This window comes from Pteronotus mesoamericanus, unplaced genomic scaffold (assembly GCF_021234165.1).
Source record: "Pteronotus mesoamericanus isolate MK-2021 breed Mesoamerican mustached bat unplaced genomic scaffold, CSHL_Meso_final scaffold_1186, whole genome shotgun sequence".
NCBI classification, from domain to species: Eukaryota; Metazoa; Chordata; class Mammalia; order Chiroptera; family Mormoopidae; genus Pteronotus; species Pteronotus mesoamericanus.
Genome location: NW_026555302.1, coordinates 3,897,561 through 3,923,120, shown reverse-complemented (window position 1 = coordinate 3,923,120; position 25,560 = coordinate 3,897,561). Strand labels below are relative to the sequence as shown.

The 25,560-nt window shown below is 44.4% G+C and overlaps 1 protein-coding gene across 1 annotated transcript in view; it reads right to left on the bottom strand.

The window, feature by feature from the left end:
* Positions 1-25,560, bottom strand: part of NIBAN1 (niban apoptosis regulator 1) — a 121,416-nt gene that overhangs the window by 11,747 nt on the left and 84,109 nt on the right. The window contains exons 6-12 of the mRNA XM_054587660.1: positions 15,033-15,148; positions 9,304-9,408; positions 8,816-8,978; positions 6,802-6,989; positions 4,424-4,585; positions 2,721-2,831; positions 18-125 (exon numbers count right to left, since the gene is read on the bottom strand). Of these exons, the coding sequence (XP_054443635.1) occupies positions 18-125; positions 2,721-2,831; positions 4,424-4,585; positions 6,802-6,989; positions 8,816-8,978; positions 9,304-9,408; positions 15,033-15,148 (953 nt within the window). The remainder of the gene's footprint in view (positions 1-17; positions 126-2,720; positions 2,832-4,423; positions 4,586-6,801; positions 6,990-8,815; positions 8,979-9,303; positions 9,409-15,032; positions 15,149-25,560) is intronic.

Here is a 25,560-nt window from a genome sequence, read left to right as displayed (position 1 = left end):
AGTGACCCAGCCCTTACTGGTTTGCACGTGGACGCCAGGGCCTTCTGCACGGTGGGGAGTGTGATTTGAACCAGTGCCTCTTGAAATATCCTCTTCCGGATGGTGCTGCTGTCGTAATCGTATTGCTGTCAATACAGAGACAGAAACATATGCTAAGTAGCAACACTGCAATCTGTTAACTTTCGCTGGAACGAAAAACCCAGCCGTCCACTCCATCTCCTTTCCCCTCTAACTTCTGAGCACCCTATGGCGTTTCCAAGGTCTCAGAGATCTTTCTATGCAATTCTCTCATGCTCTGGGGGAGGTTGTGACTGATAATGACCCATCTTACCATCCCCTCTTACAGATACAGAAACTGAGGCAAGATCCACACAGCAATTTCTGCATTATAAAGAAGTTGGGGATAGAACTGGGCGGTGAATTTGTAGTTTGTCACCCCTGTCCTGGGGGTGGGGGGCAGTCCTGGGAACCATGGTCATCTACTTCTTTCATTCTACATCCTAAAAGCAGGCTCTGGGAGTTGTAATGATTTCCATAAGGGAAAAGAAGGTCCGGCTCTTAGATACATTAACACGATGGCATGTTAATCAGAGGGGTTTAGCATCTAGAACAAGAAAGATGATGATTCACTCTGTACGGCATGGATCCTCCGAACTGAGTGACCAGAGTGTGGTCTTAGATGTCACTTTAAGGGGATCACAGACACACTGAAGCACAGCCATAGGCACGTGAGCAGAATGGTCAGGCTCCATAAAGAATGGTCAAAGAGATGAAGCCACTTATACCGGAGGTAGTAATTTGGGGCTAAATGATAGCTCCATTAAAACAACAAAAGGCTACCCTGTGGAAGGAGGACATTAACATAGAGGATAGAACTAGATTAACAACTGCTGAGAACTTTGGCTTTAACACTAGGAAGCATGTTCTTGTAGTTAAATGTGTCCAGAGAAGAAGTGAGCTTTCCTGAGAGTTACAAAGTGTCCCGACACTGGGGGTGATATTGACATTGATATCTTTTCTTTCTCAATTTCAAGTTCATTATTATTGGTATTACCATGATAAATATTGCTTTTAATTTCTTTTTCAAAAGGTTTTATTTATTGATTCTTTTTTAACAGAGAGGAGAAGGGAAAGAGAAAGAGAGAGGGAGAGAAATATGTGTGAGATCGATCGGTTGCCTCTCACACGCCCCCAACTGGGGACCTGGCCCACAACCCAGGCACGTGCCCTGACCGGGAATCGAACCAGCGACCCTTTAGATCTCAGGCTGGTGCCCAATCCATGGAGCCACACCAGTGAGGGCTGCTTTTATTTTCAATAATTTGATTGCCAGAGTTTCTTGAGGCCTGCGCGACCTCAATATCAGGTCTGAAATCCAGGGACTTCCTCCTAGGCTCTGTGGAACTTTATCTTTTGCTCCAAGCACTCTTTAGGGCAGCGATTTTCAAACTTTTTCACCTCATGGCATGCATAAAATAATAACTAAAATTCTGCGGCACACCAAAAATATATTACATTTTTCTGCCAGTCTGCCCCACCCCCAAAATAGGTATAATTTTGGCTCATTCACGCTTGACAGCTATTGTTGTGTTGGCTGTTGTCATTTTTTAAATTTGACAGTCTAAGGGAAAAGAGGACAGTCTAAGGGAAAAGAAGACAGTGCCCCTGACTACATGGTCATGTACTGCATGGTTTAAAAATTCTTGCGGCACACTATTTGAAAATCGCTGGCTTATGGGAAGGAAGAAGTAAAATACTAGCGCAGTAGGTTTAAGTTTAGTTTAAGCTCTAGTTCACCGTGACTACCCCATTGAGCTTACATACATCGCCTTAGCTCTCAGAGTGTCAGTTTCCTCAAATCTAAAAGGGGGAACTATTTTAATTATCTCACAAGTTCCTGTGACGATCAAATGAAACAGGATAGGTTTTTAAAAAGCTTAAAAATATAGCATATCTGCGCAAGCTTTTATTATTAAAACTACTTTTATATAGACTTAAACATGAAACATTAAAAATAAGATAACATCACGTGGCAGGTATCTCTTTTTTTTCTTGTAAATTTTTTGGCCCTTATCTTTTACTTGGAGTATACTTCCTTTGCTGTGAGATGTTGATTTTTTTTAACATACGTTGGTTGATTTAAATGTAAATTACTTGAAGAAATAGGCTGTGCTTTGTCTATTTTTATATTCCATGCAATACCTACCATGATGCTTTGCTTATAGTGCACGGCCAATACATACCAAGTGCAATTGCTTTGAAAGTAAACGGGGACAGGTCACTTCAGCTCGTGGGCAATGATGCTGAGGACCTGTGGTTTCCAAAATAGCCACTAGATGGCAGAAGAGGCATAAGAGTTGTGCTGGGGGAAACTGATGGTGCTGATCGTCCCCGGAACCTCAGGGAGGAAAGATGGGAAAGATGAGAGAGAAAAGTGGGCAAGAGAAAGAACTAGGTATTTTCTGCTTACAAAGAAATAGGGGCCACATTCTTTTATTTTGTTTCTTTTTCATTGAATTTATCGGGGTGATATTGGCTAATAAAATTATATACGTTTCAGGTGTACAATTCTATAATATATCATCCATATTGTTTTGTGTGCTCACCACCCCAAGCCAAGTCTTCCTCTATCACCATTTACCCCCCCTTAACCCTCTTCTACCTCCTCCAGGGGTCACATTCTAGTTTCATGCCTCCCACAAATAAAACAGTGGTTTTACCTTTAAGACTCGGAGCTTCACCTTCTCAATGGCGACTGCTGTCTTGGAGGCCTCTCCCCCGAGATGTGGGGAAAGCAGCTGCCCAAAGGTGAACACTGCATTCCCCATGAGCTGGAAACCAAAGCAGCACAGAATCAGCCCCGTCAGAGGCGGGGTCACTGGCCCAGGCCTGTCTACGGTGGCTGGACAGAGGTGGGGGGATGACCCTCAGACATGAGGGCAACAGGTCCTCATCCCGCTGCCTGAACTGTGAAGTACATAGGCACGTGGCCACAGCGGGATCGGTCAGAGCATGTACACGTCGATGCCTATGTGCGTATGTATACATGCATCTATACCTTTATGTATCCTATGCATCCTCTCTTCTCCTCTCTCCTCCTTCCACTCTGGACTGGAAAACCAAGGACCATGGGATTGAAAATACCATCCTCCTCTGTGGCCATCCCCTTCCTCCAACCTCTGCTACCTGCATCCAGGGCTTAACAACATGGGCTGGGAGTCACCTCCAATTACTGTTGGCTGCTTTAATTCTGCACATGCACGTTAAGGTGGAGGCACACTGCCTGGCACAACTCTCTGCCTGCCTCCCACCCACCTGCTCACACCCCTGCCAGGCTGGAGCGGGAGGCCGGGTCAGGGCTCCGTGCAACCGCGGCTGACAGGCCCAAGGGCTGGGGGAGGAAGGCGTTCCGACTTCTTATTCTCTGCACGTGTGCTGGTATAACCTTCGCCAGGGTTCGTGTTACCACAGGGCCTCCTGCGAAAGGACCGCCCAGCTGTGTTCCTTGTCCCTCTCTAATTGCTCACAACTCAGGGGTTAAATAGAGAGATGGGCCACTTAATCCTGCCTATAACTTTTAAGAAAAAAAAAAATGTTTCTTTCTTTTCCAAGTCTATGATTCCAACACATGCCTTTCTCACCGTATTCTCAACCCGGGAGTGAATCTGCTCCCTATCAGACCCCCGAAGGGAGGCTGGCACAGTGTCCGCCCCGCAGCAGCTGCCCTGGGGGTCTGTGAAATAGACCTGTGCTCTTACAGCTGCCGTGAGCACACCCTTCCTTCATGTGTGAATCACCAGACTGCGGAAAAGTCTGCGCTAGTCATTCCTGTTCCTCACGGGGGGAAAGGAGCTTGTCGAGTAAACACAAGAAACTCAAATATAAAGCCGCGATGGAGTGGCCGATGGCTCCTAAGGTAGGTTAGGAAATTAACTGAAGCCTGTGGAGCTCAGGCCTGGACACACGTTAGAAACAATGGGCGTGAGTAGGCCACTTTTTTTTTTTTAACTATTCAAATATAATATTTTTTAATTATTACATTATTTTAAACATTATTTTAAATTATTGAATTTTTAAAAGTTATTGAATTATAGGTATATCATTTCAATATTTAAAGCAATATATATATAAAATGAGAATCACAGGGGTGGGGCCTAGAACTTCTTAAAATCTCCCCCGATGGTTCTCATGTGCACCCAAGGGTAAATTAAACAATTTTTAATTAATGTCACTTTATTCCCCGGAGATGTTCCTCCTGTATGACATTGATCAATACGGAGGAAAGGTGAAGCCTGCTGGAAGGACAGATATGATGACGACGGAGCGACAGCCGCACACCTGAGCGGCCGCCCGCCAGACCCTCCGCCAGCGCCTGTTCCCCTCCGGCCCCGCCCTCGGCCCGGGAGGCCCCGGCGGCGCCCACCTCTTGCATATAGTTCTGTGTCCACTGCACCACCAGATCCACGTGCGGGAATCTGAAGCGGCTCTTGAGGTCCTGCAAGCGCTCCTGAAGCAGGTTGACTTGAACATAACAAGGTTCCATCTTCACGGAATCCAGTGGAAGATTCATAAGCCGATCCAGATGCTGCGTTCGAGTGAAGGGAAAAAATGAAACACCTTCAGGCTTAGGAGCAATATTACACACACATTACATTCCTACCAAAGTTCTAAACAATCCAATGTGTGTTGTTAGCGTGAATCACTTCCCAATCACTACATCTGCGACTTCCTCAATGGTCTTCCTCCCTTCAGCGCCTCCCCAGGTCAGCCCTGTCTCCAGAGCAGAGGCTGGGGGAAGGACCCACGGGATAAGGAGAGGACCCCGCGAGGCAGGAACCAGGGCTCCAGCCTTCCTAAGCTCTTGATGAACTGACTCTCAGCTCCCGCTTCGAGAACCCAAGAACTAGGCAGGTAGGTCCTTTGGCGCATAGAACTGTGACTGGGCGCGTGAGCCGCACGGCCTTTATAAATGAGTGCCACCCCTCTCAGAAGATCCTGGTGAGGCCTGGGTGACCACCAGACCCCTGCATCTGAGGCCAGAGGGGAAGAGCAGAGTACAGGGGACAGTGTAAACTCTATAGATTGTGCTGTTTCATTTTCAGGTCACAGAAAAGGGATCGATCTACATGCCTAGATTTTTCTAAACAGAAACTTAAAGAGGGCTCATTCTCATTGTGCTTGTAATGGGAAAGTATTATTCTCGTTAAGAAGTGAGTTACGGCCAGCCCCACTGATGTGGAATTAATGATCAAAAACGTGCTGTCGAATTTGCCTCTCATCACAAAATATGTAATGTGACTATTTTTAAGAAATATCAGTTAAGCAGACAAGAGAGGAAGAAAGGCTTGCCACTTTGACCCTAGCAGATGGGTGAAAATTCACACCAGTGGGAAAACCTATTTCTGATGGGAACATGGCAGGGAAAAGTCTCCTGCCATGCACAATTGGTAGCAGTGTAGATTTTAAATTCTTTTTTGAATGCAAATGGAAACTGTTAACACGTGGAATAAACCTGTTGTTCAGCCTACCAATCCTGTCCTAGGAATCTATCCTGTAGAAATGGAAGCATCAGGTATAAGAACACATGTAACAACGTTACTTAGCACAGCTTTGTTCCATGCCGGCAACATCTGGGTGGTTGAATAAATCACACATGGAATATTATGCAGCCATTACAGTGAACAATTTAGAGCTGGAACAGTTAACTTGAAAACAGTTTCATGAGGCATTTTTGAGTGAGAAGACTGAGAAGCAGAGTAATATAATCCCATTTTGCTACGACCAAGCAATAAAAAAAAAATAGCCTATGAATGTGTGCGCGTGTGTGTGTGTGCGCGTGTGTGTGTGTGTTATATGTTATATAAGCATGGGGAAGTTACAGGATGGCATATGCTAAGGTGTGAACACTAATTACCTGAGGTGGGGGTGGGTGGCATGTGGGGAGGAATGAGAGGAAAGGCAAGTTTAAAAAGAAAGATGTGATAAAAAACCTCAGAATACATACAAAGTGATCTTGCTGATGTACAATGGCATGTGCAGATCTGTACAGAGAAGTAAGAGAGGAAAAGGAACAGACGTCTCTGGTCTTATCCACTGACTGTAGGGATGCCCATCATGTGTCAAGTGTAAAACCAAGTTGGCAAGTTATGTCTGTGAGGGGTTCTCACACGCTAGGGGGCATCAGACCCGCTGGAGGTCTTGCCAGAACGCACTGCGGGGCCCACCCCCAGAGCTTCCGGTTTGGTAGGTCTTTGGTGGGGGCCTGAACATTTGCCTTATTAACAGCCCGTGATGGTGATGCTGCTGGTCTAGGGAGCCAGCTTTGAGCAACATTGGTTTTTATGATGAGTCTGTATTTTTAGAACCAAACAAACCAACAAACAAAATTTATATAAACAAGGCTGTATGCTTATATATTTGTATGAACAAGGAAAAAAATGTGTGAAAACACATTCTAAGCTACTTATTTTAGTTGATTCATGGAGCTGGGAAGGGAGGTGGCCTACGGGTGGAGGTTGACTAGGACTGGGTGAGAATGGGCAATTAATTGTGCATAGATATACATGTGATTATTCTGGCAACTTAAAACCATTAAATGAGAGCAGGTAGATGGATGGATGAAAGGGCCATTGGGTGAATGGAAGACAGACTAGATGAATGGATGGGAGATGCATGAAAGGGGGAAAGGAGGGGGAGTGGGCGGAGGGAAGGAAGGCAAGAGTGGACGAATGCAATAGAGCCCACGGGGAAGGCGGCCCCGGGCAGACCATTCACACTGAACTCCTGGGCTTCATGTCCTACCTCCTTCAGCTGGGCTCCATCTTTGCTGGTCTGAAAGTTCTGGCTCAGTTCATCCACTTCTTTTTCAAAGAGTGAGCGGACTTCACTGAATCCTGAGCTCACGGGCCCCATGAGCTCCTCCAGAATGGACGCCAGGAACGGTTGCACGCTCTCCGCACAGCTCTTCTCTGCCGGCTGGGCCACTATCGCTGCGGCAGGAAACAGCCAGAAAACTGTGACTTATGGCAAAATTGGATTCAAAGGCGCTCCCGCCGGGCCAGGGCTGGAGAGTTGCCCGCAGAGCGCTGAACAGCCACGACAAGAGCAGACCGCACTGCAGACCAGCACGGTGAGCCCTGTACTGGCGTTCGCCAGACCAGTAAACTGTTAGGTGCCTTGAAAATGGAAACAATCAGAATCTCTCCACTCCCCAAGCTTTCCTCCGCCCTGGGATGAATTGCCTTTTTGTGCTTGGTCCCTATAACCACGCAATGCCTGATGCGAAAAAGAAAATGCCAGAAACCCATCAGTCATTGTCATTGTATATACATAATTTGTCTTCTAAAAACACAATTCACTGTTTTCCTAAATTGAAGTTGAATGGACACATAGCATTGTATTAGTTTCAGGTGCACAACATAATGATTAATTATTTGTATACAACAATTTATTAAGTTTTCATTCATTACTCTAAGAGTCAATCAATATAATTCAATTCCCCTCTCCCTTCCTCAAGAGACTCTTTTAAAACTCAAGTACAGTCTTTTCTTGGGCAAATGGAAACAAATTCCTATTAGTTTGTCACCCCACCTCCCATGCCCACCCCTGATTTAAAAACAAACAAACACTATTTTTGGTTCTGATAATTAAGGACAGCATGTACAGGGGCAAAAATGGAAGGAGCCCAGAAAATCAGAAAGAGGGATAGAAAAAAATGTAACCATTTCCCCACCTCCCGGAGGCAAATACTGCCCTTTGCTAGAGGAGGAAGAACACAGGAAAGAGTCTGCTTCTGGAAGTCTGGCTAGGACATGGAAATCTCTGCTTTTATTATTAGTTTTTTGTTGTGGTTGTTAAGTGCTAAGGTGATTCTCGTGACCGGCCATGTTTGGAAGCAGCAACCCCGTGTAGGAAGCCTGAGCTGGGGCGGGAAGGCCAGCTTTGAGGAGCCAGGCAAGTCATGTGGCCTCGTCCCGGCAGCACCGAACTGAACAGGGGAGACACGCTCGTCTGGCTGTCCGGGCGTCCGCTGTCAGATGGACAGACAGAGCCTGGAGATGTCCGATGGCTTGGCCAAGGCCACACCCTAACGCACAGAAATGGAACCACACGTCAAGTGTATTTCTCGAGTTTTTATGGGTAAATAACTTGCTTGCAGTGAGATGAATGGTCACATTCTTACTTCAATTCGCAGATATATTTCCAAGAGTTATAGAGGACCATACTGCCTTGTGTTCTGATGATCTAAGATGACCAATACTGTTAATATTATGTTTAACTCCGAAATATTTGGGACATGAAATATTAAGCAGGTCATAGAATTATTAGGGAAAAAAAGCCTTTCAGTTGCATGATTCAAATAAGAAGCATCTATGACTTCTAAAAACAGCTTGCTTGATACCCAAATACAACATTGCTTGTCAGGAGAATAATGAATTATTTTCTCAGTTAACTTTGAGAGAAGACCTGTTTGAAAAGCAAATAACTGAAATTGCCAAATGATCCTGCATCTGGGTCGTAAGCCCTGACTGTGCAGTGTAAGAAGTGCTCCAACAGGGGACGCGCGGGTGGCATCAGAACACATAGCCACCACCCGAGGCGAGAGGCAAAGCTTCCTCCTTGAAGTTTCCCTGAAGTTTCCATAGGGGTAGCCAGGCCCCTAACAGCTCCAAGCAAGCTCCTATTACAACTGTTATCACTTCTTTCCAATGCCCTCAGTTCAGTTCTCCTCTGAAACCATGAATTCTAACTATGTGATGCTGCCCTAAAGGCACAGCTTATTGCGTGAGTAGGAACAGGAATGATCGTCACTAACCTTTGATCTTCCCAGTTACAAAGTCCTTTGAGTTCACAATCTGATCCATGTCTGAACGGATGGTTCCTTCCAGGCCCTTCGTCATTGCTCTGCATTCCTCCTTCAAGGCACTTAATCCCTCTGAGACCTGCTGCTGAACCAGGTTGTAGGCCTCCTCCAGGAGCTGCAAGGGGCCAACACACAGGAATCAGGGCCCTGTCGCGTGGAGGAGCCTGACAGAGTCACGTGCAGGGAGGAGGATTAACCCCAGATTATTGTAATTTGAACAAAACTGCACACACATTCTAATTTTTCCTTCAAAGCTAGACTCTCTTCGGATTAGCCCTCATTTAGGTGAGACTGAGCAGATGTGAGGGAGGCCGTTCTTTACCCAGGGAAGGAATTAGCTTTTTAAAAAAACAGGCTACCCTAAAAAGAGAAGGGAAAGGAATGCTTGTTTTGAGTAGCACGGGGCGGGGAGTGGGGGGGGGGCGCAAAGTCACACTCACGCCGAGCCAGGCCCTCTTCCTGTCATTCTTCTTCCCCTTCATTTTAGGCAGAAGGTCTGTCTGAAGGGTTGGCAGCAGCTCCTCCATCACCAGGTGACTCAGGATCTGCCGAGCAGAAGGGGAAGAGGGTCCCCAAGTCCATTAGTTGGTGACGGCAAAAATCTGAGCATTGTGCCAACCGATGATGTCCCGGCTGGCTGTCCCCATCCTGGCTGCAGACGACTGTCCTGAGCTACACGAAACCTGCTGGGTCAGTAGTTTTACTCAGGACCCAAGGCCACCGAAATCTCAACTAAGAAAACCTTAGAGGGGGAACATTCTTCAACAACCACAAAGAACAACAACGTCTGCTCATGTTTTCCCATCAGAAGGCACAAATTCCTCAAATTCAAACCTCTTACGTCTAAATTAGAGGAAGCTAATGCATTTAGGAAAAGAGGGAAAACTTCAATTCTGGATAAAGGCATCCTTAGCCGAATTGTGAAGCGGGGCAGGCTTGGTGGTGGTGGCTGGAGTCCTTGTCTGTAGTCCCTGAGACCATGGTTCCCTTGGGGTCTGAGTGTCTTCACGTTCTTTGACATGACTGTCCCCTGAGCCCCGCCTCCATTCTCTTGAAAGTTCAGAAAAAGGAGGGGGTAACAAATACTTCGGAATAACTGGGCCTTGTGGGATGAGCAGCATACAAGTTGGGAGGTCTCACAAAACTGATCCTAAGTCTCTCCTACAATTTTCCTTGGCTCAGTGAAAATGTTTCTTCTGAATCAGCATCATTCCACATGTCCCCAGATAATACCCCAAGTTATACTGCCCCTTCCTCCTTCTCCCCCCCCCTCCGCCTGTCCCTAAATGGAGCAATCTTACTGTTCATATTCACTTTGCCATGAGTCGTTGAGAGCTCACAGCTCAGTTTTCAACATCAGGCTGCAGACCGAGCCTTACAAAAGAGCGAGTGCCATTTGGGGGACTGGAGGCAGGCACAACACTGCAGAATCATTTAACATCTGCTCCATGAATTTGCAATAATATTTGTCCAAAATAATCGACCTCATAGAAATTCAAGTTAAACTTGGGGAATTAAGAAAGATTTTCTCTGAGGTCATCGGGCAGCCTCCTGCTGGTGGAAACACTCATGAACTCACTAGATGCTGCCTTTCCCCGGGGCTGGCCCCAGTGGGGTGTGACGCTCGAGCTGAACTCAAGAGGAACACTCCCAGCGTGGAGGTGGGCAAGCCAGCCAGGCCCCCAAGTGGCTGGGGGGTCCTGGGAGAGGCGGCTGCCGGGGAAATGCGGCCCATGGCGGGGCCTGTCATCTGCGATGTGGAACTCCAAGGTGCGAAAGAGTATAATGGAGACAGGAGTTCCACTGGCCCTGGTAATCCATTGGCAGGGGTGTTTCTGCCTTTGTTAACCATTCTCTTGGGGCAGCCAAAAGGTGAGCCAGCATTTTGAGGAACTTAAGAACCTGACATGTGCAAACTCCACGGAAGTCAGCAGGTCCAACAAGTGCATAGCAGTGGGGAGTTAATCATCCTTGGCCCCCACTGGGGTCAGTGGAGTCCGTTCTTGTTTGGAACACAACTGCCCAGGAGGCATGGAACCGTGGGGTGGGGAGAGCGAGCTCAGAGCCTGCGGGGACCAGGCCAGAGCTTACAATCAGCAGGAAATATTACCTGCGTTGAGAAGTGTGAAATTCAAGATAATGGCCCTAATAATATTAATTACGCCAATTCATCCTTCTGCAGAGATTGGTTTGCATCTGAGCATACGCATGACATGGGGTTGAAAAGATGAATATGTTACAAAGGTCGAAGAAAGAGAGTGTTCCACTTGGGTGGGCTTATGAGTTTCTTTTCGTCTTTCCCATGTAATGTTCCAAGATATTTGGTTCTATTTTTATAACTTAAGCAATTTTAAAGGAAATATGTCCAGGAAAAAAAAAAAGGAGGGGGTGGGAGTGGGCTGCATGGCAGGGGCCTGAGGGGTCCGTCACAGGGCAGGGCGGAGCCTCCTGTCCCTCCCACCCTGAACCTACGAACGAGGCCTGAAAAATGGGGATCGTTTCCTTGGACGAAGCCCCCTCTCCTGTGGGGATGCTGCTGTCTCGGCCCATGGGGCTAATTTAAAGGCAAGTAATAAATAGCTAGATCTTTACATTTTACAAAATGCCTTCCAATGTGACCTCCTTTGACATTTCTATTGACAGGGAGAAAACATATTTACTGGTGTAGAAATACAGTCATCCCTCCTTATCTGTGAGGGATACATGGATACATTCCAGGACCCTCCGGGGGTGCCTGAAACCGCAGATATACACACATGCCTGTGAGAAACCAATAATAAAATAGAACAATTATAATGATGTACTGCAATGAAAGTTTATGTGAATGTGGTCTCTCTCTAACTGACCTGACAGCCGAGATGGCTACTTCATGACTGACAGGCGAGTAGCAGAGACAGTGGGGACACCGTGGACAAGAGGAGGATTCGCGTCCCAGGCAGAATGGAGGGGGACTGTGACAGATTTCGTCACGCTACTCAGATCGGTGTGCCATTCAAAACGTAGGAGTTGTTTACTTGTGGAACTTTCTACTCAGTATTTTCAGACCGTGGTTGACCACGGGTGACTGAAACTGTGGAAACCAAAACCGCAGATAAGGGGGAACTGTGGTATTTTCATCTGTATTAATATTTTGTGTTAATAGTCTGTCAAGCAAGTTAGTCTAGGATATTTGCTTTACCTGGACCGGCGCCTAAAATAACCACAGCCAAGAGGGTCTGCCATGTCTGCTGTGTGAGTCATGCCTGAGAAGATAACACTGTAACAATGATGAAAATCTAAATACAGGCCCCTAGGGTAAAGGGGGTTAGGACAATTTTATGATTAAGTTCTTAGCAGAAACAGTGCAAATAAGCCCAGCACTTTAAACAAGAGATGTCCTACTCTCTGGCGGGCAATGCCATGCCACATTCTCACCCACTTGGCAGCCATTTAGGGCCCCTTACCTCTCTTCTGCCTGGGTCTGAGGGCTGACGTGCTTCGGCTCTGTGTCTAAGAGGTCGCAGTGAAGCTTGCCCTCACCAGACCCACCCAGGAGAGTTCTGGAGGCCCCTTCCTTTCACCGGTTTTCCAAGGATCGCCTGACAAGGCTCAAAATGCATTTCGGTCACAGACCGGCTTTGTGACTTCTGCCGTCAGCCAACTAACCTCTCCGAAGGTTCTTTCTCCCCACCTCCCCCGGAGGGCACTAGGCAATCAGTCCTGAAACGCTGCACCCCCTCAGACATGCTCATTTTATGAGTCTGTGATTTCACCAAAGATACTCAGTTCCCTGGAGAAGCAAAATGTCTTGGGTCCCTTGCTAACTCCAGCTGTACTGATGTCTGGTGTTTGTTTTGTTTTCTCCGTTAGGGTATTGTTATACTGCCGAATTAGCACCTACTCACAGCTGCTTTGTGCTAATGCTTTGAGCTGTCCATATATGTACCGACACACGTGTGTACCCACACACACTGCTAACACTGCCTTGTTCTCTGGATGTTTCTAGGTAGGTCCTGCCTCACCAAGGGCAGGGGATGAGTCATTTAGCTCTCCTGCACCTTAGAGCACTTCACACATGTCAGCCCAAAGCAACAAGCAGAAAGTCAACAAAAGCAAATACAGCAAGCTCAACACTCAGTCCCCGGAAAGGGCTTAGTAAGTACTTGTTTTCAATGGCAAGGTGAAGGAATGGGAACTGACATGCGATTTCAAGTGGAAGAAGAAAATGAAGCAAGTGGCCCAGCCACTCAAGGAGCTGAACGACCGTGTGTAACTTAGTGTATTCCCACAGCTGGTGTGGCTCCTCCGCTGTACGAGGGGTCAGAGGCTATCATTTCCTTTGCCATTTGTCCCCTTAGCATGTGGGCCTGGGACAGTCTGCTCCCCAGGACAGGGACCAGTCTGCCTTGCCCACCTCCGGATCACTGGCCACCAGCAGAGGGCCTGGTGGAGGGTGGCTCAGTAAACTGTCATTGAATGAATAAAACTAGGCAAGGCACATAACTGCTAGATAGCTCCCTGAATTTCCTCATTTGCAAAATGAGAATAACAATAACTGCCCTGCCCACCTCATGAGAATGGTAAGATGAACAGACAGAATTAGGATAAGAACATTAAAAAGTATCGCACAGAGGCATTTTAATACTGGTGTATCTACTAAATATGTTTGTTCATGTGACAGATCAAGCAGGGCCAAAATACTTCAGCCTTCTCTTAATCCTTTTGTTTTCTTTTTGGCAAAAGCACGGTTAGTCCTTAGTCCTCTCGGGTTTATAAATGGATGAGCTTCCCCAAAATATCAGAAACTGAGAACTGGTTAAAGTTCCTGAATAAGTCTCAGGGTGGGAAATAAAGGAGTTTAGAATCTGCCAAAAAAAAAAAAAAAAAAAAAAAAAAAAGATTCTGAGTCACGTGGTAAAACAATGAAGAACAGCCCTGTCATCCCGAGAGTGTTTTCAGCCGTATAGATGTTTAATGACCATACAAAGGCAAGGCACCATCTGCCATCTTCCAAATACTGTTCCCTAATAACAAATTTTACTGGTCCCCAAAAGAGTCACTCTGGAAGATGAGGGAAAATTAAAGACTACCATCCATGTGGGCCTCTAATTAAAGAATGCCATGCCTGCAGCCGCCTCCTCCTGCACACATCAACTCTGTCACTGTTGTCCTCGTGGAGGACAGGCTCACATGATGAAACACAGTGTCGTTAGAGAGTTGTAACAAGGTCCCAGGGACCAAGTCATGGCGCTTAGCCCATGATTGGCATTTAATTAAGGTCGTAGAAAATTATACTGGACCACAGAGAATGGAAAACTAGAAAAGGTAAATGAAATGCATAGAGAACTGTCTCATGCTCTTAAAATGTGTCTCCTTTAATGAATGTATCAATCATTCAAAAGATAAAGACAACTGTGTGCCAAATTCTCACAACCCTGCAAGCCAAAAATGGTCTTTCCTTCAGAAGAGTTAGCTGAGACTAAAAGAGGTTAAATAACTTGTCAAAATTTAACCCAAGGCCGATGCCCTAAATCCCCACCACATACTTTGCGCTCAGCCGCGCTGTTCACATTTGCTTCTGTATTGGAAGCAGAAGGTCATCTGAAAGAATAATCATTTTTATAGAAAAAGTAGAAGCAGCTCCTCTCATTGCCCTTGCAGTGCTTTTGGCTGCCCTTGTTCATGCCTGGTTGGTGGTCTTTGGAGTAGGTGCCCAGCCATGGCCTTGCAGACCAAATGCTTCTAGACCAGTGATTTTCAACTGGTAGGGCGCAGCACACTGGTGTGCACAAGAATTTTTAAAGCACACAATACCTGGCCATTCAGTCAGGAGCTAAACTAAGAAGTCAGGAGCTGACTTCTTTCCCCTTCGACTGTCAAATAAAAAAAAAAAAATGACAACAGCCAACACAACAATGGCCATCCAGGGTCCAGGGTGAATGAATCAAAATTATACCTATTTTTTTGTCAGATTGGCAAAAAAATATATTTTTTGGCATGCTGCAGAATTTCAGTAATTAGTGTATGTGTGCCATGAGACGCAAAACGTTGAAAATTAGACCATGAGAGAAATGGTCTTTGGTTCCGCATCTTCCGCTCCTGCAAGCTTTTCTGTTGGGCTGCTTACTACGACCCTGATCTCCTACCTCCCAGACAGAGAGCAAGATCCGAACTCCGAGCCCCGTGTTACCTGCGTTTCATCCCCGGTCATCATCTCCCATGAGCCGTAGTGACCTTTCTCCTGTCGGAAGAACTGCACAGCTTCTAAAAAGGCTTGGGCTTCGAACGTTGTCTGCTTCACGTAATCTGAAAGAAAGAGGCAAGGGCATTTAGTCAAGAAAAATATTTTATTTTACATTTGTCCGCGGTTCTTCAAGAGTAATGTTTCAGAAACCTAGCCTCACCTGATTATTATAAGGAGCAGAATTATGGGACAGAAAAATTAAGCATGCACTGAATTCAAAGTTCATTTGCAGATATACATCATGCTACTTGCTCACTATACTAGCGGATTAATTCTATCAATTCCTGGGTGTCCTGGTTAGGACTAGAGGCAACCCATCCCTCTTTCTTTCTCTCGTAATTGCTTCCCTGCCCCAGGCACCTCGTGGCTTTACGCAACCCATTGTGACACCTCACACTAAGCAGTCATTCCTCAACAAGGCCTCATGTCTCCACGGTGTCCGTCCCTTCCCAGTTTCCTGAACAAAACTCCAATTTCTCTGTGACATGATTGTCAACTTACTATCAAAAGAGACCATACGCTGACTCATGCAAATGAGGGGTGATAATTGCTCACACTTATAGAGCAGGATATTGTTCTTTTAAGCCCATTACACATTTCATTGAAACCTCACAAAAGACTCTAAGATGAGCATTGTTACCACCCCCATTTTACAGATGAGGAGACCCAAAGCACAGAAAGGTGAATTAATTGCTGAAGGTCATACAGCCAGTAAGGATGTGAATTCAGGCAGTCTGACTCCAGAGCCTACTTCTAACGACTACTCTATACTACCTTACATTCTAATTTTATGGGTTCACCCTTTGAAGCATATTGGATTTTGAAAGGTGTCATATCTGAGAGGTAATATCCCACCACAAAGAAATTAATATCTAACAGTAGGACTTTAATTGTGGCTGAATGGCCTTCCCAGAAGTCCACAGGTCACAGCACGCATGCAAACGTCTTCATTTCTGCTATGGATTGAGTATTTTTGTGCCCCCGCAATTCACATGTTGAAACTTTAATCCTCAGTGTGATGATATTTGGAGATGGAGCCCCCGGGGGGAGGGGGTGGTAATTATGTCATGAAGGGGAAGCCCAGGGTTGGTGCCCTTATAAAAGGAAACATGCGACCTCTCTTCCCCTCCCTTCCTCTCTCTCTTTCTCTCCAAATACTGGATCGCCAGTGCCTTGATCTTGGACTTCCAAGACTATGGTATTTTTGTTACAACAGCCTAAATGGATCAACCAGTTTTCAACACATAACACCAGCTCTTGGAGGATACAATGATACCGGAATTATAGATATGTCAGCAGGGAATGAATTATGAAAATAATGTCATCTAACAACAAGGAAATCAAATTGTAGAAAGGGGAAATAAAATGGGCAAAGTGAAGTGATTCAAAGCTGAGTCTCTTGCCTCCTGCCTCTTCCCCTGTAGGACAGAAAAGTCTCTTATCAATTACAAGTGACTTGCATTTGTTGGGCGATCTTAGCTTGGCCCCGCTGACTCACTGGGCACCTTTGGCGCTTTAGACAGTCAAGGATTCGATGGCTGACACAGGGACTGAGCAGAACTAAAGAAGAATCAATCTGCTCTGAAAGGTGACAATCAATTAACAGGCTGCGGATGACTCTTTTAAGATTGGTTTATTAGGTCACGGGAAAGAGAAAATAAAATTCAAGGCATAGCCTCTATATTGGTCCAAGCAAAATTCTTCACAGTGAGGGTACCAAAAAGCCCAGAAGCTCCATCTTCGAAAACGTGGAGCAGTACCTGACATTTCTAACATCAACATAGAGGTTTGGTCAGACTCTAAATCAGATTTTAAAAAGCATGTCCCAAGAATCAAGTTTTTAAGTTAAGTTGAAGTATTTTCTTCCTTGTTATTTTTTTTCTGGTTTGGCAATTGATTTAGTGTTTAATCTTAGAGGCTTGGAAAACAAAAATTAAGGTCTTGGTATAAAACTGACAGTGAGTGGGCTGGGACATGGGGAGGGGCTTCACGTACTGAGACAGAAATTGTAATTATCACATTGAGATTCAAGATTGACTCATGTGCTCCTATTCTTAACATCTGTTTTCATTTCCAACATAGGGAAACAAAGAGATGGAATAAAATGTGGTACTTGGATGGAGTGAGTATTGCCAGACCCATAAGCCTGGGAATGAAGTTTTAAATTCTTCCGTCCTTACAAGAAGCATAAATTTACTTATTTCTTTCCCCACAGATCTCAGTAACTGGGTGAAATCCTGTACATACTTTTTATATCTATATCAAAACAAATGATGACACTTCCACTGATGGATGCGTTATTAAAGGTCATTGGGAAAAAAATAGCTGAAGAAAAGAGGTTTGAACCAGTGTGAGTCAGAGAGTAGTCAAAGAAGAAATAAGAGAGCTAGAATGTAGTAGTGCTAGAGGACAGAGCACCTAAATATAGCCGAAGAAGAAAAGTATTGGTAATCAAATGGACCACCAAGGAAATGATAGTAATTGAATAGCAGCAGTAAAGCTGAAAAGAATGAGGGTGTGGATCTGAATTCTAGACTTTTTACCATTAAGACAGACCTTAATGGCTTTTAACTACTTCTTTTCTATAGGGGAAGAAGGATCTAATCTACTGATTCATCATTAGGTTTTCAGCGTATAAACTAATTAAATTCATTTATATAAAACTTTAAGAACAGTATCTGCCACATGGTAAGTTGCCTACGGATACTGGTTTTTAAGATTATAAACACAGTTCAACAACAACAGCCAGATCACTGAGGAAATAAAGAACAAAGGTTTGCTTTGCAAAACATACAACTATACTACAATGGTAATACGATCTTCACTTCTTCTAAGTTGTTTGCAAAGGCACTGCTGCACTTAGCCAGAAAGTACAGGTGTTCAAGAGGAAGCAGATTACCAGTTATGTGATCGACTTCCTGCCACAGGGCTCATGGGAACAAATTCTAGGATCACAATCACCCGCTGTCCTGCCAACAAACAATTGAGACTTCAGTTCAATGGCCCCAGAATCAACAATGGTGTTTGTTTTTTAAAAGCCTTCTCCCTGCAAGCTGACTTAGGAAAAATGGCAGGTATCAGCTTAAATTCTACTTTCCAAACATGCTGTAATTATGAGGATGCTTCAGGAGACAGATGTGCTGGGGAGAACTTAGACATCATTAAATCCAGCTCCCTCGTTTTATGGATGAGGAAACTGGAAGAAGAAATGGTTCATTCCTTCACTGAAGGTCACACAGCTGGTCAGAATCAGAGCCAAGAGTTGAAAAAGTGGCTCTGGCATGTCATAAGTGACCTTGGCATTCATGCTTACTTAAATCATGAACTGTGGGAATTAGAAGTAATCTTAAAGGTCACCTACCCCGAGCTCTCGTTCAATGCTGAGAGCCTTCAAAATTCCAGGCAGACACTCATCAGGCCCTAACTTGAATATTTCCAGTGACAGAAACTTCGCAATTTAATGAAATAGCCCGTTTCGCCACTGGACTGCTCTAATTATTTGAAAATTTTTCCTTCTACTGAGCCAAAATCTGTTTCCATGAATCCTCTCTCATTAATCCCATTTCTGCCTTTCAGAGCAAAACAGACGTTTATTTCTCTTCCATATGGTAACTGTAAAAGATAGCTAAATAGCTTTATTTTCCTTCAACCATTCTTTAAAGAATGTAGTTTTGGGTTTTTTTAAATTTGATCCTTCTTTTTCCTTCCTTCCCTTAGTGACCAATTCCAACTTATCAATACCTTTCTTAAATTTGGCCCCTAGCCTGAACATACCACCCCAAGTATTGTCTAACTAGTGCAATTTACATAAGGTAGAAAGATTATTTTCTTTTTCCAGATCCCTCACGTCTTTTTTTTACAACCACATCACACTGTTGCTTCATACCTTTCTGTAGCCAAATAAAATCCCTATACCTTTCTCATATAAAACCCTTCTTAATCTAAGCCTTTCTTAAGATGCACTTTGCTTTTGATTTTGAAGTACGGGTTTTGACATTACCCCTATTAAATTACAACCTGCTATGATCAGCTCAGTGCCCCCAGAATCTGGCAAAATCATTTAAAATGTGGAATTCCGTCCCCAAACTCCCTTTCACCTCGGTATCATTAAAAAGTTTGGTAGGGCTGCCTCCTGTGTTCCTCACCCCCTCACTGATAGAAACATTTGTCAGGTCAGGAGCAACCACAGAGCCCTGGGAAAGTCTGAACATTTCAGGAAATGTGTGGGAGACACACCTTGGCCATTCATTCAACAATCACATCCTCAGGATCAAGACATGTCTATTCTCCTTCGTCTCTCCCTACTTCTCATCTGTGCAGCTGCCTGGAAAACTCATATTCAGGAGACGTGATTAAGGATTTTTCAAGGGAACAAAAGCTGTTCTAGGCCCCTTGGGGACAGTGATGCAGGGGATCAGCCAGCGAGAAATCGCTTTTGTTTTTTCCACTCAAACAGATTTACAGCAAGTCTGAGTCCAACGCAACGCCGGAGCTCCAAGGCCGGTGCAGTCATTCTGGAGGGTGAGTCTGGCTGCGCTGTCAGGCGCCCCGGCTCGCACTGGGCTTGGAAGCTGCCTTGTTTTACCGGTCAGCTACGCCAAACCATGATAGCTGATCTGCCTGGCAATTTGCAAAAGTTATGTAACAGCATGACTCACTGCACTGCTATGAGGTTCATCACACTAATGTCTGCTTCCAAACTGCCTTTAGCTTCAGGTCACGTGTCTTTCCTAGGAGAGATGCAGCAAGACTGTCTGTCCTGGTTTCTTCCCTAAGACAATGGGCAAGAAGCACAGGGAAAGCAACCAGCATTTACTGAATATCATCATGGAGTACGAACCCTATGAGATGCTCACATACACTGTCTCATGTAATCCTTCCAAAAGTCTCATTAGGTAGGAATTAATACTCCCACTTTAAGGCTGACAAAGAAATTGAGTTTCAGAAAGGTTAATTACTTCCAGAGTCCTGTTATAACACTCTATGGTTTAATTTTTTAAAACTTTTTGAGAAAATTGTAGCTTCACATGTTTTTGTAAGAAATAATACAGATATATCTAATTCTTTTCTCTTCACCCAGTTTCTCTTAATGGGAATATCTTGCAAAACTATAGTACAGTTGCACAACCAGTAAACGGATGTTGTTGCAACCTAACCGCCATATTCAGATTCCATCAGCTGCACATGTGTGTGTGTTTGTATATTTTTAAATTATCCTAAATTTCTGCCCTGGCTGGTGTGGCTCAGTGGACTGAGCGCTGGCCTGCAAACCAAAGGGTCACTGGTTCAATTGCCCAATAGGGCACATGCCTGGGTTGTGGGCCAGGTCCCCAGTAGGGAGCGCATGAGAGGCAACCACACACTGATGTTTCGCTCCCTCTCTTTCTTCTTCCCTTCCCTTCTCTCTAAAAACAAATAAATAAAATCTTTAAAAAAATAAATAATCTTAAATTCCCTTCCCTTCTCAAAGTTCAGAATCCTATAATACTAGAGTTTGAGTATTCCAGAGGGATCATTCCATCCAATCCACTCATTTAATGAGTGACAGATGTGACATGACACTATTAAAAACAGAACAAAATAAAATGCCCTCACTGGAATTAAAAATGAAAGGAGTCCACTTTCATGAGATGGTAATACAAGTTCTGGTTCTTGTTATTTCATTTATTCATGACCAACCTGTGCAATTATTTATTGCCATTTATAAATGATAATCCTTATGAGAACTAGCCCCAGGATTACTTAGAAGTTCCTGAATTGTATTTTGTAAACTGCTAGACTAAAATATTCACCTACTGACCAAATCTTATCTGTGTTAGTGGACACACATTTACCAGGAAGAGAAAAAAGGCATAGGATGGGTTATAACAGTGTTGCTCTGGGCGAAAATACTATTGCTCTAGCCTCACACAGAGAATACAAAAGACTTCTCAAATAAATGGAAGTTTCTAGTGAACATATTGTTTTGATAGAAATTTTAAAGCATACGGAAAAATGCTGTATACCTCATTTGACTAAGAACCGTGCAGCTCATGAATTCTCGTCTTGTCAATAAGCATTAAAAGATGGTTTGTCAACAGAGAAAAGGAAGTGGTGACTACTAGAACACGTGAAGACAGACTAACCTCATTTCCTTTAGATAGGCATACCAGATTGGTAGAATAGAAGGCTGTTGGAGACATCCTGTAGATTTTATCAAGGCAATAATTACTCTTGCATGATTTTGATTGACATACTGACAAAAATTTAGGTTGCTTGAAAATGGAAATAAACATAATCAAAGAATTAAACAACCAAAATGTTAGGTGCTGGTTAAAGGGCTGAGGTTACTGGTTTCCCAAAGGAAAATTTCTAGGGCGCTGCCCTTAAACATTATTAATTACTCAGAAAAAGTAATAGACAGACAGACAGACGGATGACTTCAGGGTTTCATTAAACTGTGAGCTTGGTCCAAGTCAGCGGTGAGATCCCATTGTAGACAAAGCAGGTAAGGTTGGGCCACGGGCACGTGGAAAATAAATAGCAAGGACAAGGACAGCCATAGCTGGATTCTGAACTTATCATTTCATACTTCTAGGTTATGCTGAGCAATAGAATATTTTACAAAAATTTTTAAAATAAAGAAAAAAAGAAACTTCCAAAGACAGTACCAAATGAATAAGGAATCTCCCAGCCTTGGAAAGGAATAACTGGGAGGGAGGAGATTTTCATCAATGGGAAGATCTACAATGCACAAGAGGACTGGATGTGTTCCATGTGAATTCAAATACTACAGTCGGGATTGAGTGAAAAAGGTGAGGGATTAAGTACAAATTGGTAGTTACAAAATAGTCCCAGGGATGCAAAGTACAGCACATGGAATATAGTCAATAATGTCGTAATAACTATGTATGGTATCAGGTGGGTACTAGACTTATTGGGGGGGGACCACTTCGTAAGTTATGTAAATGTCTAATCACTGCGTTATACCTCTGAAATTAATATAATATTGAATGTCAACTGTAACTAAAAAATGTTTAACTTAAAAAGAGGGAGAAACAAGAAAAAATGTAATATATTGTAATATATTCCTATTATCATTATGAATAAAGGTAAAAATTTAAAGAAAAAGAGAGAGTGGCAGATTTTGATTCGATATAAGATAAAACAGGCTCTAATAGGATGTCAAAAGTTCCCCCCCGGGAGAGGAAATGCTTGCTCAGGACTAAGGTCCTTGTTAAAACCGTGATTCTTAACTTTGTGCCAGAGATTCCAGTTCAGCAGACTAGGACTGGGCCAAGGAAACTGCATTTAAACAGGCTCTTTCAGTCATTCTATTGCAGGTGATTTACAGACCACTTTTTGAGAAGAAACACACACACACGCACACACACAGAGAAGATGTAATGGAAGACCATAGGTCTTGAATGCTCGCAGTGTTAGCAACTTCATTCCCTCATTGTCAGGTTAAGAAATGCCCCCCTACACGTTCACCCACTTAACACAAGCGAACCCTTGTACTGACTCCAAGTGGTATATGAAAATAGCTCTATGACAGAGCTTTATCAAAAGGTCTGTGGATAAGGAGTCAACGCCTCCGGCAGGTTTATAAGGACATTATCCCAAACCACGAAAACTCTGCCTGCGGGAGGGAACACCCACTTCCTTTGGAAGCCTTCGGCAAAGTCTGGGCGTAAACCCTCAGGTGAAACCCTGGAGCATCTCGTGTCCCTTTTTTGGACCCTCAGTGGCTGTGCGGACTGTATTTTCTCAGTGGCAGCCTTCTTTTCTCTAGCACTTGCCTTGAAAAAATAAAAATGACCCGTGTTCCCAACTCTTCCAAAACTAAGGATGGTGTCAACAGACTGCATATAAGGGATGAGAGAGCAGTTGCTCCTTTCTGAGCACCATCAAGATACTCTGCCCTGAAGCTGTGTTCATTGAATATGCTTTCCATCTGTCACCTTGCGTACCTTCATCCTTGGGCAGCATCAGACCAGGAGAACAAGGACACAATCATTTCCTATCAGCCCAGGACACATACATATGGCTATTCCAACACAGTGAGTGCTGAACTCTCTCTCCCAATCCCCTAATAACTATTTGTGCAGATGGTGCTGAAATGACCTCAGGGGGAAAAATAAATTACACCCCTAAATCTGAGCAAAACAAATGAAAATGATCTAATTTCCTCTTTAAAATGTAAATTGGAAAGAGCGGTCGCTGTGGAACGGCACGGGCAGCTGTGGGAGTGCACCGGCTCCGGCGATCTTTCAGCGCCAACCATGGAAAGTGGGTCACGTGCCTCTAGTGACATCGTGGGGAGTCGCGCGGCCGCCGCCGCGTCCCTGCAGGCGAACCCTGACCACACAACCTGGACACAATTAGAAGCCAGCTTGAGTTTTCAAGTAAAAAGGGAAGATTCCCCTCTGGCCACAGATACGCGCTTTATGTTTTATGACACTTTCTCTTATTCTTGGAAATGACTCTTCTTACTCAGGCCTTGGTATAATTTGTCACTGGAGCACACAAACCTATCAGGGAAATTCTTCCTGACTGATGTGCGGGCAGCCTTCATCTTGTGAGCTCAGAACACCTTGCCTAGTCTTATCCCATCCATCCATGGGAGCGTGTTTTTGACAAGTAAAGGCAGACGGTGGGATGGCTTGGCCAGGCTTACCTTGCAGAACACATTACCGGCGTTAGCTGGCATCGTCAAATCCTAGCCAGACACACCCACAGAGCATCGCGCTATCTGATGATGCTCTCACGGGATTTTCCACTCATCACCATCCCCATGACTAAGAAGAGCATCCAGTTTGTGCTTGTCAGAATATTTTACTGTTTACATCTCATTTCTCACAGCAATTTCACGAGACAGGTAAACCGGACATAATCATTCCCAGGTAGAGAATGGAAAATAATAACTAAAAATCAAAGAAGTTTGAGTCATTGCCCAATGTCACATAAATGTATAACTCATTTCGCTGGGGCATCAAGTGTGAGTAAAAAATAATAGGATAAAAGAAATGTCTGGTCTGATACAGGCTCAATTTCAAAAAGGACCTAATCTTACTTAAAACTTTCAACTTACAGCAGAAGTTGTATCTACTTTTGTCTAGGATAAAATAGCTCGGTTTCCTTATTTGTAACATTTCCCCCAAAGACCTTAAACATTAAATTGGCCCTTGCTCCATTCCAAAGAGGCAGCCGCAGCCATCTGGAAACCCGTGACCCCGCCCTGATTAGGCACATGATCCTGTTTGATCTCGTGGCCTCCTCCTCAGCTTTGGAAGGCAGGACACAACTTGGGCCTCGGGTTCTCGGGGACCAGGTCATTTTGTAGAAACTTGAGCAGTCATGTACCAGTAAAAACAGCGTCTGCATTCCACACCTATTACAGAAAAGGCAGCGCTGCCAGTGGAATTCTTTTTAATTTCTGGGTTTGCTGAGCCCACAACATGTACCAGTTTTGCATAATTGCTTTAAGTCAAAAGATACTCGGGTGGCTGAAGGCCCGTGGCTCTGGATCAGCATATGTTGTCTCACTACAGGGTCCACTGAATGTGGCTTTATACCTAAACTAAGTGTGCCGTTTGCTTGGGAAAACTCTCAGCATTCACAATGGTTTTCAGTGAAGTCCAAGGGGTAGCTCGTTTAATAACAAGTTTAAGTAAACCACAATAGAATTCCTGCATGGGGCATTACACAGTCACTAAAATAACAATTATGATGTCTTAGACCCATCCTGAAAAAGTAGTTTGGAGATTATTTTAATTGCAGCAACCAGATTATAAAAATTACACATAACGTCCTGATTAAGCAATGTAAAATATTCACCCTTATGAGCAACAACTGAAAAGGAAGGCATAAGAAATGAAAAGTGAGTTCTGGGGGATTTTGTATTTGTGGTTCAAACTTTATGAAATGTTATACTATTATCCTTAGGAAAATTCGTGCTGATCTAATGACTTTTTTTTTTTTTTTTTTTTTACCCAATCCTCTCATGAACACGAGCCGCCTTTTCAGAGTCAAAACGGTGCTGGAGCAGTGAGCCTTCGAGCTCGGCAGCAAGCTCCCGTGAGCACCAGCAGCCGCCAAATCGTGGCCCGTTCCAGGGTCCACACTGTGGTGCCTGTAAAGTAAATTCACAGATGGGAGTGGACGGCCTTTCTCTCCGCCGGAAGCGGTGGAGCTCGGGCCCCGCCCCTCCCTCAGTCCACCACGCAGTTTCTAGTGTGATGTCAACCAAAGAAGTCATTCCTTTTTTCCTCTCCTTAAAGACACTGTTTAGTGTGGCTTACTTGGAATAGGTATCTACTGCCTCCTGCAAGTGTTTTCTTTCCACAAATGGAGGGAAGCCCTTGTACCTTGCAGCACCTGTGGGCTTGCCACAAGTGTCCTTTAAAGTAGCATCAGTATCCTGTTTGCCATGAACACAGAGCAAGGCCAGGGGGATGATACGAGTGTGACGTGCATCAGAAGCTGGAGGTCC